Source organism: Aulostomus chinensis, chromosome 15 (genome assembly GCF_037954235.1).
Source record: "Aulostomus chinensis isolate RoL2024-O1b breed Wild chromosome 15, RoL_Achi_v1.0, whole genome shotgun sequence".
Lineage (NCBI taxonomy): Eukaryota > Metazoa > Chordata > Actinopteri > Syngnathiformes > Aulostomidae > Aulostomus > Aulostomus chinensis.
In genome coordinates, this window is record NC_141334.1 from 9486798 (window position 1) to 9500176 (window position 13379).

Here is a 13379-nt window from a genome sequence, read left to right on the forward strand (position 1 = left end):
AAAAAAAAGTCAGAAAATCCTTCCTCAGATAATATCTTATTTAGTAGCTACCATGTTTATCCTTAAAATGATGACTCAGCCAGCGGGCATAAAATATACCTGGCACTGTCAGAGCCTGCTATGTCCATTTATTTATTCATCCTTGCAAAAATAAGACTAATGGTCTGTGACTGTGGCTACAGGTTATTTTCATTAGAGAATAATATATCAATTAATTATTAATTCCAGGAGATATCAAAACAATGCCATGCAGAGACAGCTGAGGGATCTTTGCAGCTGCTTGCAGAGCACAAGCCGTCAAGCTGTAAACTGAGAATGTTGGATTATTAAGGCGTCTGATTTGTTGCTAGTGTGTCAATGACTGTCACGTTACCATGGTTTGTTGCCTTGATAAGGTACATAAGAGCAGGAAACTAGCGTGATTTACGAACAGAAGTTCACAAATAACACACATCCTTCCTGTGCAACTTGACAACAATGAAAGCAGCAGCCTGTAAACAACTGCAGCAGAGGAGTTTGTAGATTTGTGTACAGTATCTGTTTCTGCTTGGCCATTTCTGAAACTCCCAGCTGTTAGAGAGTTTTGTTGCTGTATGAAAATGATACATGCTGACAATAATTGTGAAATGCTTCCCATGGGTATTATTCTTTTTTTTTTTTAGTTCTTGAAATAAATAATAAATTGAAAAAATGAAGAGAAATAAGACAGAACCCCTTTAGCGCAATTCATGGTGGATGTCATTTGCCATCGTGTGTTTTTGGCGTGATTTGTCTTTATGTTGGATTCACTGAAGGTCTTTTCTGAGACTGACGATAACGCCAAGATAAGTAGACTGGGAAACAACTTTCAGGGATCTGGCTGCACCACGTTTTAAACAAAAGCCCATATTTTACATTGTGTTTATTTAATAGATAAACTTTCAAAAAGTTATGAAAAAACTCAATTTAACCATGACATTGTGAGGGACATCCGAATTTTCTCTAGCATCCACTTGTGGTAAAGATGGAAAAATACATAAAGGCCACGACGCCCGGTTGACGAGCATTTTGATTTCAAGGTTCAAGGTCATCTCTGTGGTAAAGACACCAACAAGGTTGAAATGCCTTTACTGATTAAGCCAAGTGTGTTTACACTGTTTGCTCTTTAAAGTTGTTTTTTTTTCTTCCCAAATTACAGTCTGAATTCTAAGATTAGAGTCAGAAATCTGTGGAAAAGGAAGTTGTGATGTTTGTGCACTGTAAAAGACATGATAAGGTGCTGCAGTGTTCACATGGTGCTGGGGCGAAGACAGAGGAACAGGCTCGTGGGAGCTCATTTCAAGTTTATTGGACATTTTAGGGGTCATGAGCCGTGCGACATCACAAAATCTCTCAAACACCGATGATGTCACAGAGCCCCAAGACTAACCAGGCAGAATCCAGGCTGTCCTCTCAGGCATTCTGATAGACGTATCATCCAATCACTATGCTTGACTGCTTAGTGTCCCCCAGTGACTGAGTGAAGGACTGAATGAGTGGTCTTAATTGTTGATGTCAGGGCACACCGACAAAGACAGACAAAGCTATTGGTCCCCACTGTTTCTACCCTCGGTGATATCATAGTCTGTGATAATACAGCACGACAGGACAGACTTGTATCACTGCTTGGGAAATCCCTGCACCATGGTTAATAGAGACTGACAACTAATATTACCAGTAAGTCAGAAACCAAATATACACCAAGATTATAGTGAACTTTCTGCATTAACATGGGCTGAAACTAGAAGTCAAATGGTGAAGTAGATCAACAGTGACTTCCCAGTTATCTGAAATTGAAAGTGCATGTTTGACATGAATCCCAATGTACATATACACGCAACCTTATCTTCTTCCATTCATTAAAACTTTCACTAACTTATCATAAAGAGCAGGTGAAATTTCAGAATCTCCTACTGTTCCTTTCCCCCTAACAGGCCATCATCATGTCTGCCAGCATGTTCAGTTGGAGCGGTGACGTAAAACGCTACAGGCAGAAGCACCCAGTCCAACCAAGGTGCGCCGCAGGTCAGTTCTGGTCAGTCAAAGCTTTATTCCATCCCTGCATCTGCTGGAGCAGTGTTTTCTTGTTCCGGGTCGCCGGGTAGGATATCTGAAACAGTCTGGATGAGCTCCTCGATCTGCTCCTCTGATAACCGCTCCTCACTCTCTTCAACCATCTGAAGACAAACACAACGGTACGATGTTACTGACTCATCTGTTGTCGCAAACACCAGTTATTCCATAATGAGGGTTAGGGTTAAGGTTAGTGTGTGTTATTAATGACAGCATGTAAAGTACAATACAATATATATTTTTTCTTACTGTTACATATAACACAAACAGAACTGTTTCTCATTACGGTCCATTTTCCCTCCTCCTGTCCATTTAAAAAATTTAGATGTTCCAAATGGTTTTTGGACAACAGTGGCGCTCTTTGTCATACAGAAATAAGCATGCTAAACAGGTAATATGTGTAAGTTATGTGTGGTTAACTTATTGTGTTTTGCAGGAGAGGGATCCTTTCTTGGAAATATGCTTATCGGTCATGCACCAGCAGCGAATAAGAGAGGACGACGGCCATATAAAACACCAGCAATTCATATGACTGACTGATTGAAAGTTATGAATAATACTCACTAGCTGAATTTCCACCGCTGTCTGTGGTCGGTGGTTCATTAGCTGCAGTTTCTCAGCTCTGACAAACAGAACAAAAAAGATCACACCTATTGTTTCAATCAAAAATACTGTGCATCTTTTCAATTCTGTGAAATAAGTCAGCATTTCTCTCAGCTCTTACTGACTTTGTGAGTTTGTGCGGCATCATGGTGGTTAGAAACTCTTTGACAATCTCGGGGCTCTGTCTGCTGCAGGGAGTCTTCGACAGATACTTCAGCGTCTGTGCACAAATTCAGATCAAACTGGGTGAGCTCACTTTTTTTTTTTTTTAAGTCAAGAAATGAGACACAAGTGGCATACAGAGCTGAACTGACACGGTGAAGTGGAGGAAGGGTTGTGTGCCCACCTCATACATGATGGTGTTGAGATTCTGCTGCCCAATGCTGTGTTTGCTCTTCCCACTGTCCTTCCTCTGTTCCTTCAGGTCTGTCAGGAGTTTGAACACCTGAGAATCAACGTGACACACTAATTAAATGTCATTTTCAAAGCTTCACGTCCACACTATTAAACAGTGCCACAGAACAGACATAATATGGTAAAAAAAAAAAAGTGGGTTCTGAGCCACCTTACCTCATAGTTGCTGAGCATAGCAGCATTAGCATTCTTCCTACAAGCAAAAATTAGACTGAGTGCACAGAATACTGTCTTTGACCTTCTGAAACTTTGTTTTTGCACCGAAGTAGCAAAAACTTCACTGTACCATTTTTTTTTTCACTTCATAACAGTATTCTATTAGCGCACATAAAACATCTCCAGTCGTCAAATGAAATAATATTTGATCGGGATGAAATGACCAACAGTTGGTTGAACCTTAGTACCCTGACTATCTTGGTTGCGTAATTGTAAATAATATGTTTAAGTTACATTGTCGAGAAGTTGAGGGGTAAAAATACGTGACACAATTTTAATTAAAACTATATTTAATACTTTGTACAGACAAGTGTATTTGGAAACAATGCAAAAATACAACACTGTTGCAGAGTGCTGCAACATTCATTTTCATTGATGAATTTTGAAATGATCAAATACAATTTTCCAAAATCACAAGGTCAGAAACACTGAATATAAAGCGTTTGTAGGGCAATGTCTACTGGTAACAAGACATTTAACACGGATGCAACTAATCAAGGGACAGGGAGCTGCATTATCTCCACAGATGAAGCTGTAGATTATTTTTGCTACAAACAATCAACCACATAATTATACTGCGGTGAGACCTTAACATTTCCTAACATTTCACTTACTAATAGACATTTCTAGAACCCAGCTGCTACTCGTGTTTTTCCGCGGGCGGATTAATACACACTAACCGGAAACAGTTATCAGTCACATTTGTCCATTGTCATCGGCTACAGTCTAAATACGGATTAAGTACCTTACACTTAACACTAACAGCAGTGTATGTGTATTTAAAAAAATACAATAAATATCCTTACACTTCCATCGCGTAAAGGCTGGAACACTTTGCTTTGGTTCACCGCAAAACTGTCCGTGTAGTACAGAGGGATCAACTCAAAAGTTCCGCGGTCGTCAGGCCAAGAGGTTCTCGGATTTTGACGTCTCGATAGAGAGTAATGTGAGGGCAACGCGACAACAGAAAAACCGTTAACATGTATGAAGAGACGGTGGTGGAAAATAGTGTTCCCTCCCGGGGTATCGGTGCTAAAGGCTTTGAAGGTACGCTCGGCTTATTTTATCCAGAGAAAAATAAGGTTGTCGTCATTTCTGGCTGCAGAGTTGATTTATTTACAGAGTAAAAAAAGAAAATCTTACAACAATATCATAATGGGAGTTAGTAGATCTCAAAACGAAATACCAGCCGATCAACTATCTCCTCCTGCTGGTCATTTGTAGTCACTACAGGAACAGCACCAATGAAGTTTGCCCCTCAAATAAATTGAAGTTTGATGCGCACAATACTCAGTATTTTATATGTATTCATTTCATTTTCTTATGATACAATACGTAACCAAAACAAAGACATGTATCATCATTTATTCAAAGATTACAGTATTGAAATGATTGTTCAAAAAAAAAAAAACCTGTAATCTTATTTTGACAGTATAGAAATAACGGTCACTACTTATTTAAGTGTAGTTGCCTGTTTCTTAAAATCCCTTAAAACCTAATATTTTCCATGAGCAAGCATAGAAGCTCAAAACTCTCATTATTTAGTTTGACTTGACATAAATTAAAGCAAAATTCTGTTGCTCAGTACATAAACAAATACAACTGACCAACAAAAAATAACATGGTAAACATGGTGCAATTTGTCTAACCCCTACACAAAAATACTTGTTCCACAAGATATGACATTCATTCATAAAACTCCCATCAGCTCAGTGATTCATAAGCCATTAGTCCTCACAAGAATACAGGCAATGTATTTAAATTGAAATCGGAAACAGAATACTGCAATAATCTAAAAAAAAAATGTTTCATTTAATAAAAACATCTTAAAAAGAATATAAAGAAAGCAAAATATATGAATTTAAGTAAGAGCAGGAGCTCAATGTAGGCCTGTATCAGGGAAGGCTTTCATGAGTTTAAGTCCAAAATAGAAAGAGAATTCCTCTTGATTTTTTTTTTTTTTAATATTTGACACACTGGTTTTCCTTCTTCTATCAGTGCTATGTTGAATCCATGTTTCCTTCAGCTATTGGTGGGAACCTTTAGCCTTTAGCATCAGGAAACGGCAGCATTCTTAGGGGCAAATACATTTTAGAAATGTTGCTTAGTCCTTTGCAAACAAAAGGGCCTCAAACAGCACATTTCTGCATCTTTTAGATTCCTGCATGGTTGGACTCAAACAGTTTCATACAAAATAAGGAATTACTGCTACTTCAGGAAGCTTTGAAAGTTCAGTCGACATCCACTGCATCAGGATCCTCTCTCTGAAAGAAGAATTCAAAGAATATCTTTAAGCTCTAATCAGTTATGGCCGCTGAACTGATGCTCGAACCCGGAACCTTCTCGCCGTGAGGCGGCAGCGCTAACCACCGAGCAGCCCTATAAATTTAATAATTAATAAAAAAAAGTTTTAGTGATGCCAACTGTCCACTTGGACAGTAAATTTAAATTACATTTTAGTTTTCTCAACTTTTGCTTTTAATTTTCTTCTCTCATCCTCATTCCTCTTACGTTTTAACAACACACGTTGGACGGATTCAGTCGACCCACCAGTTTCATTTAATCCAGTATGTCCAGTCCTGTGCCCTGTCCTTACTGCCTCTTCTCTCTGGTTCATTCGCAGCCTTGGCCGGTATGTGATATGATTTCCTATGAGTGCAATAATATTTTTCCTTCTAAAAATGTAGTAATTGTAAGAAAACCCATTTAAACCGTTTGGTATCTCCCGTTTCTAGTAGCTGATAAAATCCCTCCGCCTTCATTACGTCATCAAAAGGTGATTGAGGATCTCCCGGGGATCCACAAGTCCGACCTTGAGAATCCTATTTGGAGTTTTTGGTAGATCTTATCCATGGTAGATCTCTAAGGATCCTCCACATTTGGTTTGATGACGTAGCAGAATCGTAAGATCCTGCCTAGCGATGCAGCCGCCGCCTCCTCCTCTCGCTGCCCGCCCCTTGTGAGCGCAGTTCTCCGGGCTTCGCCTGTCTGTGTGCGTGTTCGGCGAGGCAACCACCCGTCAACTAGCATGGCAAATACGGAGGTAAGACATACAAGCGGGGACTACCGCTGTCTCCGAGCTATCCCGAGGTATTGGGACTGGTCACCTGAGGGGCAGAGGGGTTTCGAGGTGGCTACGGTTGCACATAAATGTGCGCATACGCTGCTACAGTGGATTAATATAATCATACAAATGTCTTACAACCATTTTCTCTGAACAATAAAAAAACTGTCGTCAAAGTAACTCCAGATGCTAATATCAGCGCGCAAAATTGTATTTACAGTGTGTATGGAGGACAGTTCCGCCAACGTGGTGAAAAAATAGATCTCCTACTTATGAGAAACTTCCTTTTATTTAGCAAGAAACGGTCCCTTAACATGCAACAACATGCGAATAATTATATAAAATTCAACCTAACTCATACCAGGCAGAGTGAAGGAACTGCTCTTCCTGGGTCCCACAAAAGTAAAAGACACAAACATCATAATAACACGCTGATCAGGCCTGCTGCTCGGTTCTCAGCAGCAGATTTCTTAATATGCTGCCACCTCACCCCTGCCGTCACTTTCAATCCGGTTTGACTACTTCAGTCTGCTGATTTATAATACTTTTTTTTTTATAACTTAAAATACTCTAAGAGTTTATTTGCATCAGTAAGCTGTTCTCTCATTGGTCAGAGGTGGAAGGATTCACCTCAGGGAGAGAAACACCATCTGAAATATTCACAGGTTCTCCCCTCCAAAGCATCAGTAAAGGGAGATGAATGTAAGAGACCATGAGATCTTCATTATTGCTCCTCCTTCTCTGCTGCCCTACAGGGAAGTAAACTGTGGGGAGGTCGCTTTGTGGGGGACATCGACCCCATCATGGAGAAGTTCAACGCATCCATCTCTTATGACCAGAGGATGTGGGATGCTGACATCCGAGGCAGCAAAGCTTACGTTAAAGCTCTGGAAAAGGCAATGCTGGTCACCTCAGATGAGATGAACCAGATTCTACAGGGGATGGATCAGGTGAAGGCACACACACACACACACACACACACACACACACAAACAGGAATATCTGCACATAACAGCGACGGAGTCCACCAGTCACTACGTTGTTTTTTTTAAAAGTTTGAACCAATGGCATGAACAGAGTGTACGATTATTAACTTTTTCTCATTTGGATGAAAGGACAGAAACACACTCCAGTGCTGTGTGTGTGTGTGTGTGTGTGTGTGTGTGTGTGTGTGTGTGTGTGTGTTTCCCAGACTAGGTGCTGGTTAATAGATAACAGCTGAAAATGTGCCATGCCACTGAATTCCTCCGTATTTTGCTCAGTGTGCAGCGAACAATAGAGGCGTCATGTGACAGATGTCAGCTGTCACACTGCTTCAGTGATTCTTTCGTGTGCAGATTCAGGCCAGTTTTCAGGGTTCCTTCTACATTCTGCTGACACTGGATAACAGTCAGTGTCCGCATGTCCATATTTATTTATCATTTACAGAGAAAAAAAATTGTTAAACTGCTTATTTCCATTAAAAAAAACTCACCCGTCTTTTGTGTTCCATGCTTATTTGGCATCTTCCCACGACCAGACAAGTACATGGATGTGCTTCTTTCATCTGTGTGTGAATTTTGTAGTTGAGACCCACTGAGACTGATGAACTGCTAGTTAGCTTAGCACAGTAAATGGTAGGCAATGGGATGTGTTAGCATACCTCAATCAGGAGTCATCAAATACACTTTTCTCCAAAACAGCCTCTGCCATTACATATAATATAACCAGTGTTGTACAGAGCATTTGCAAAATGAATAACAGTTTCAAATTGTGAGATTTTTGATTGTATCATCTGACACACAGTCTGAGCTACTTTCCTGACAAAGCTGCTGCGTGCAGTGATGTGAAGCAGCGCCTCAAAAGCCCCGCTGTAACTCTGACCAACAAAACAAAACATTTCATGACAGCGAGAGGAGGGACGGCTACTGCTTGCTGACAGTTCCCATGCATCACCGTTCATTGTGCTAAGCTAACTAGTGGCCAGTTGGTCTCAGCTCCCTGCTGCACACGTAGAGAAGGATATCTGTGCTCTTGCTTGTTTCCAAAGGGAAAAGGCAAATAAGCCATTTGTTGTTAATTTGGTGTGTTATTTTAAAAAATGTCAATAATAAAATAGTCATTTTAAAAAATGTGGGTTTCTTTAAATTTTTATTTCTTTCTGTTTCATCTAATTTCCCCCCAGATTTCTGAGGAGTGGGCCAAAGGTGCGTTTGTGATCAAACCTGGAGACGAAGACATTCATACTGCCAATGAGCGCCGACTTAAGGTGAGCTTACGCTGGTTCGCCTCATCTGATGGTTACACAGTAACGACCCAAGATGCAGACGGACATGGAATTACTTTGCATTCTAACTGTGACTCAACTGCTCACAGACAACGGTCAGACAATCCTCACGATGTATCTGCAAAAATAACAATCCATTGGTAATAGATATAGAAAATAATATCGGTAAACATGTGAATTGTAATCGCTCTCTTAAACAAAATGTGTCATGACTGGAATTAATCTTTAATATGCAAAGGCTGAACAGTGAACTTCATCACAGGAGGTGCAATATTTACTGAAGGCCAAAGGCGTGTCAGTGTCCCACCTTTCAGTTGACCTAATCTTTGTATGTCACAGTTCCCCACAAAAATCCCGCTGTTATCATTTCAGTATGTTTTTTTGATTAGAATTTGAAAAATCACACAAAAATAATTCCTTTTACGACTGACAATCGTGTTTTCCTGACAAGAAACTATTTTTTATGAGTTATACTGTATACATGTACACACATTTACTCCTGCTTGGGTGGCATTTGGGGAAAACTACAGTTCGCAGGTGTTTGAGCTTCGGTACAGATGGGGTTTTATTTGGATTTTTTGTTTTAAAGGATTTTTTGAATGACAAGACAAAAGTGTCAATAGCTAATGTCCTGTTGGCTGTTTTGGCTCTCGGCTGTTTTGACTGTTGGTTGCCGGCTGTGGCTGTACTACTCCAGGCTCGGTGATGATCAGGGAGTCCTTTTTGTCTGCGTGTTGTTTCAGGAGCTGATCGGCGCTCCTGCAGGGAAGCTGCACACAGGGCGGAGCAGAAACGACCAGGTTTGTCCTCGCATGATCAGGATAAGCTGATAAATTAATGTGAGGCAGTGACGTTTGTGTTTTGGGTCAACTAGGTTGTGACGGACATGAGGTTGTGGCTGCGCGACGCCATCTCAAGCCTAACCGACGAAGCCCTACAGCTGATCTCTACAATGGTGGAGCGGGCGTCAGCGTAAGATGAAAACACAGAGTCAGACTCAAATGAATGTTGTCACTGTAAAAGTCACTGTGTCTGCTTCTGTCGCTCTTTTATGAAACTCAGAGAAATTGACGTCCTGTTTCCTGGTTACACCCACATGCAGAGAGCTCAGCCAATCAGATGGAGCCACTGGATTTTGAGGTGATTTTTCTCTTTTCTTCATATTTCATCCATGTATTAGAAAGAGGTGCAGCAGAGAAATGACATGCAGCAAAATGTCTGTGATCAGAATCGAATTGTTGCAGGTAAACATGCGTCTCACCTGGAAGGCCACGCTTTTCTCGTGGGCGTCTCCTTATTCGTATTAGGTGCTGTATCATTGACGTGGGTGTTCTTTCCTCAGTCACGCTGTTGCTATGAGCAGAGATGTGGACCGGCTGCAAGAGATCAAGAAAAGAGTGAACATTTTACCTCTTGGCAGGTACATAGCGAACACACACACTCACCGTCTGACACACACATTTGATCATTTCAGTTACTCCCATCATTTTCAGTGGCGCAATTGCCGGGACACCGTTTGACATCGACAGGGAGCTGCTACGGAAAGGTCTGAATACGTTACTGTTTCTCCTTTAGAGATAGAATGTGTTGTTTTGTTTTTTTTTAATTAAATACATTTTCCTCTTAATATACAGAGCTGGGATTTGATGACATCAGTCTGAACAGCATGGATGCCACGGGACAAAGAGACTGTGTTGGTAAGTCCACCATTTGTGTGTCAGCCATAAATGAAAACAAATACTGTAACTAAGTGAGAAAGACTCAACGTTAATTGGGTTTTATTTGTGTTTTTATGTGTGTGTTTCTGTAGTGGAGTTCCTGTTCTGGGCATCGTTGTGTTTGACTCATCTCAGTAAGATGGCGGAGGACCTGATGCTGTACAGCACCAAAGAGTTCTCATTCATCGCTCTCTCTGATGCCTACAGGTCAGCGTGTGTTTAATCCGTGATCGTAATTCATGGTTTGCTCATGGAACCTTGCCTCTGATGTAGTGGAGTATTTATTCAAATGTTCAGGAGTCTTGTGCGCTGACAGCATTGTTGCACGTAGAAGGGAAAGATATTGACCAGCACCAAACAGAGATCTGTCATACCGAGCCACCTGTGGTCAGTGTCGTAGCTGCGTTTGATTAGAATGGCAGTGATCCGCTATGACGTGGATGGTGTATTTCTGATTATTAGTATTTCAAAGTGAGATGAACACAAGTGTCTTTGCTGCCACTGTCGTCATCCTGATCCTCTCAGCTGTCAGTCTGGCCTCATGAATGCATCACAGTCAACATGCCTGGGATCCTGTGTTATTAACCGTGTTGATGAAACGCGCGTGTGTGTGTCTTTGTCTGTCTGTGTGTGTGTAGTACAGGCAGTAGTCTGATGCCCCAGAAGAAGAATGCTGACAGTCTGGAGTTGATCAGGAGCAAAGCAGGCCGAGTCTTTGGCAGAGTAAGACCTTTGACGAAACATGATCCGTTCCTTGAGAGCGTCTCTTTGCTAGTTTGCTAACTTTTCTTTCTCAGTCAGATGGAAAAAAAACATGGAAAAAAGTAAAAATGGCTCTTAAACATTTCTTGAACTGCTCGGTATGTCTTAGCAATGTCACACAAAAAAACAACAAAAACACGAGAACAACTTTTCTACTTACTTGTTAGAAGAAGGACTCGTGTCAGAAATGATTTTAATTTTCTCTCCTTCCACATTTTCCAGTAGCTTTGTTCGTGAAACCTTCACCCCCTTTTACCATAAAGCTTTTAGTGTCTCCGGCATCACTGCAGAGTCCGGCATCCCCTGTCACAAGCAGATCTCTGTGTGTCTCGCTGTCCTCAACTTCTGACCCTGTATTTCAGTGTGCAGGGTTCACGATGACATTGAAGGGTCTTCCTAGCACCTATAACAAAGACCTGCAGGTATGAACGTGTGTGTGTGTGTGTGTGTGTTTGTGTGTGTGTGTGTGTGTGTGTTCACTTCACAGGAGGGATGTATCTCCTCTGAACATCATGTTCTGTTGTCATTCTCTCTCAGGAGGACAAGGAGGCCATGTTTGACTGCTACGATACCGTTCATGCTGTGCTGCAGGTGACGACCGGGGTCATGTCAACTCTGAAGGTCAGAGGTCTAATTCTCTTGCACGATCTCATGAGATATAAATGTGAAACTCGCCCCTCGTATTCTCAAATGCTGGTGCTTTGGGACAGTAGCTGTAGCTGACGGTAACAGATGGGACACGAGAGATATTGTGATGTTGCTGCTGTGTTTCAGATCAATCAGAGTGTGATGGAAGCAGCTCTCAGTCCTGACATGCTGGCCACTGATCTGGCCTACTACCTAGTGAGGAAGGGGGTGAGTAGCTCATGCTGGAGACTGTTGCTAGGCAAAGAAAGAAAATGAACAGAAGAGAATATGCAGTATTGTTTTAAGCGCTGACAGCTTTCTTTTGTAATGTAAGATTTTCCATGAAGATTATTGAGTGTCAGTATTGATGTATTGGTTTATTGTGAGTTATTTTGAATATTTGAATCATTGGTCACACACGCACCACATTCCTGTTCTGTAGATATTTTTTATTTTAGCTTTCAAATGGGGATCAGAATTGATGAAGAGGAAGCTAACGCATGTCCTGCTACATTCATCTGAATTTATATTTGACTCAGTGAAAGAACAAACAAATATATTGAAACACACCTTACTTACTGCAGCCGTTAAAGTAATAGCTGACAACTATTTGGGAGTATTTTAAAATCGAAATACACTCAGGTGAAGTATTGCTTTAATGAGAACTTTGGTAGGATCATATGTATTTGAATGTTACAGTGTTACTTTGTGTTGCAGGTGCCATTCAGAGATGCTCACGGTCTGTCTGGTAAAGCTGTGTTCACCGCTGAATCCAAACATATCCCCCTGAATCAACTCACTGTGGAAGACCTGAGAACTATTAGGTGATACACACACACACACACACACACACACACACACACACACACACACACATTACAACTGCTACTAACACGACTTCTTCTATATTTTTTTGTGTTGAGTTTGTTGCGCTCCAGCCGTTTCATCACTGTTATCTCACTGATCCTGTTCCTCCCCTCTTCTTCCTCACCCTTTTATTTCAGCCCTCTGTTTGAAAGTGACGTGTCCTCAGTTTGGGACTACAGGAGCAGTGTGGAGCAGTACAGCGCCCCTGGAGGTACAGCTAAGAGTAGCGTAGCTGCACAGGTGGAACACCTGAGGGACTGGCTGAAGAAACGGGCACATTGAAGAATTTCATTTCACGATAATTCAGAATCAAGTTTACTGAAAACAGTCAATAACGTTTGGGATGTCAGACATGAGTGACTTATTTGTACTTTATAACCATGTTGCCTTTTAAATATTCCTCTATCAAATAATTGTTTGGATGTTAAATTGATGTTTCAATTGGACAGGACTACTTACTGACATGGTAAAATATGAGACAAAAAATAAAGATCTTTATTCCAAATTCCATTGTTTTCGTCGTCTCATCCGACATAGCTGACGGGCTCCTGTCTGCCCCGGGTTACAGCTGTAACACTAGAACATGTGTTGTTCTCGTCACTGAATTCTTCTGATTGTAGAGGAGGGAAAAAAATGAATTCGTAGATCATTTGTAAGAACTCATTTGTTAATAAACTCTGCACAGTACAGTAAAGGATAAACTGTATCAAGGCAAATATACTTCATAATAACTCTTAGAGACCCTAACCCT

The 13379-nt window shown here is 41.0% G+C and overlaps 2 protein-coding genes across 4 annotated transcripts; one reads left to right on the forward strand and one right to left on the reverse strand.

Annotated features, from left to right (window-relative positions):
- Positions 1-125: 125 nt before the first annotated feature.
- crcp (calcitonin gene-related peptide-receptor component protein) lies at positions 126-6351 on the reverse strand. Of its 2 annotated transcripts, none has more exons than XM_086226871.1 (6): positions 5875-6351; positions 3265-3301; positions 3041-3139; positions 2820-2914; positions 2656-2713; positions 126-2195 (listed from the first exon to the last, which is right to left on the reverse strand). In XM_086226871.1, exons 2-6 carry the CDS (start codon positions 3280-3282, stop codon positions 2067-2069), a joined length of 399 nt encoding a protein of 132 aa, XP_086082997.1. In that variant the 5' UTR covers positions 3283-3301; positions 5875-6351; the 3' UTR covers positions 126-2066. The 2 variants fall into 2 exon arrangements, with proteins under 2 accessions (XP_086082997.1, XP_086082996.1); XM_086226870.1 differs by lacking the exon at positions 5875-6351 and adding an exon at positions 4131-4518 and having other exon boundaries at positions 127-2195.
- Positions 4222-13141, forward strand: asl (argininosuccinate lyase). 2 transcript variants are annotated; one of them, XM_086226868.1, is made up of 16 exons: positions 4222-4371; positions 7144-7338; positions 8553-8636; positions 9398-9454; positions 9529-9626; positions 9717-9794; positions 9997-10074; positions 10148-10200; positions 10289-10351; positions 10465-10579; positions 11011-11095; positions 11497-11556; positions 11672-11755; positions 11909-11989; positions 12479-12585; positions 12766-13141. In XM_086226868.1, the coding sequence occupies exons 1-16, from the start codon at positions 4309-4311 to the stop codon at positions 12908-12910; spliced, it is 1446 nt and encodes a 481-aa protein (XP_086082994.1). In that variant the 5' UTR covers positions 4222-4308; the 3' UTR covers positions 12911-13141. The 2 variants fall into 2 exon arrangements, with proteins under 2 accessions (XP_086082994.1, XP_086082995.1); XM_086226869.1 differs by lacking the exon at positions 4222-4371 and adding an exon at positions 6080-6367.
- The last annotated feature ends 238 nt before the right edge of the window (positions 13142-13379 follow it).

Bases quoted from the DNA above. Each gene is read 5' to 3' on its own strand.
- asl (XM_086226868.1), top strand. From the start codon at position 4,309: ATGAAGAGACGGTGGTGGAAAATAGTGTTCCCTCCCGGGGTATCGGTG. The intron at 8,637-9,397 runs GTGAGCTTACGC...GTGTTGTTTCAG, and splicing joins CCAATGAGCGCCGACTTAAG to GAGCTGATCGGCGCTCCTGC. The intron at 9,627-9,716 runs GTAAGATGAAAA...TATGAAACTCAG, and splicing joins ATGGTGGAGCGGGCGTCAGC to AGAAATTGACGTCCTGTTTC.
- crcp (XM_086226870.1), bottom strand. The intron at 3,140-3,264 runs GTAAGGTGGCTC...GTTGATTCTCAG, and splicing joins CTATGCTCAGCAACTATGAG to GTGTTCAAACTCCTGACAGA. The intron at 2,915-3,040 runs GTGGGCACACAA...ATTTGTGCACAG, and splicing joins TCAACACCATCATGTATGAG to ACGCTGAAGTATCTGTCGAA.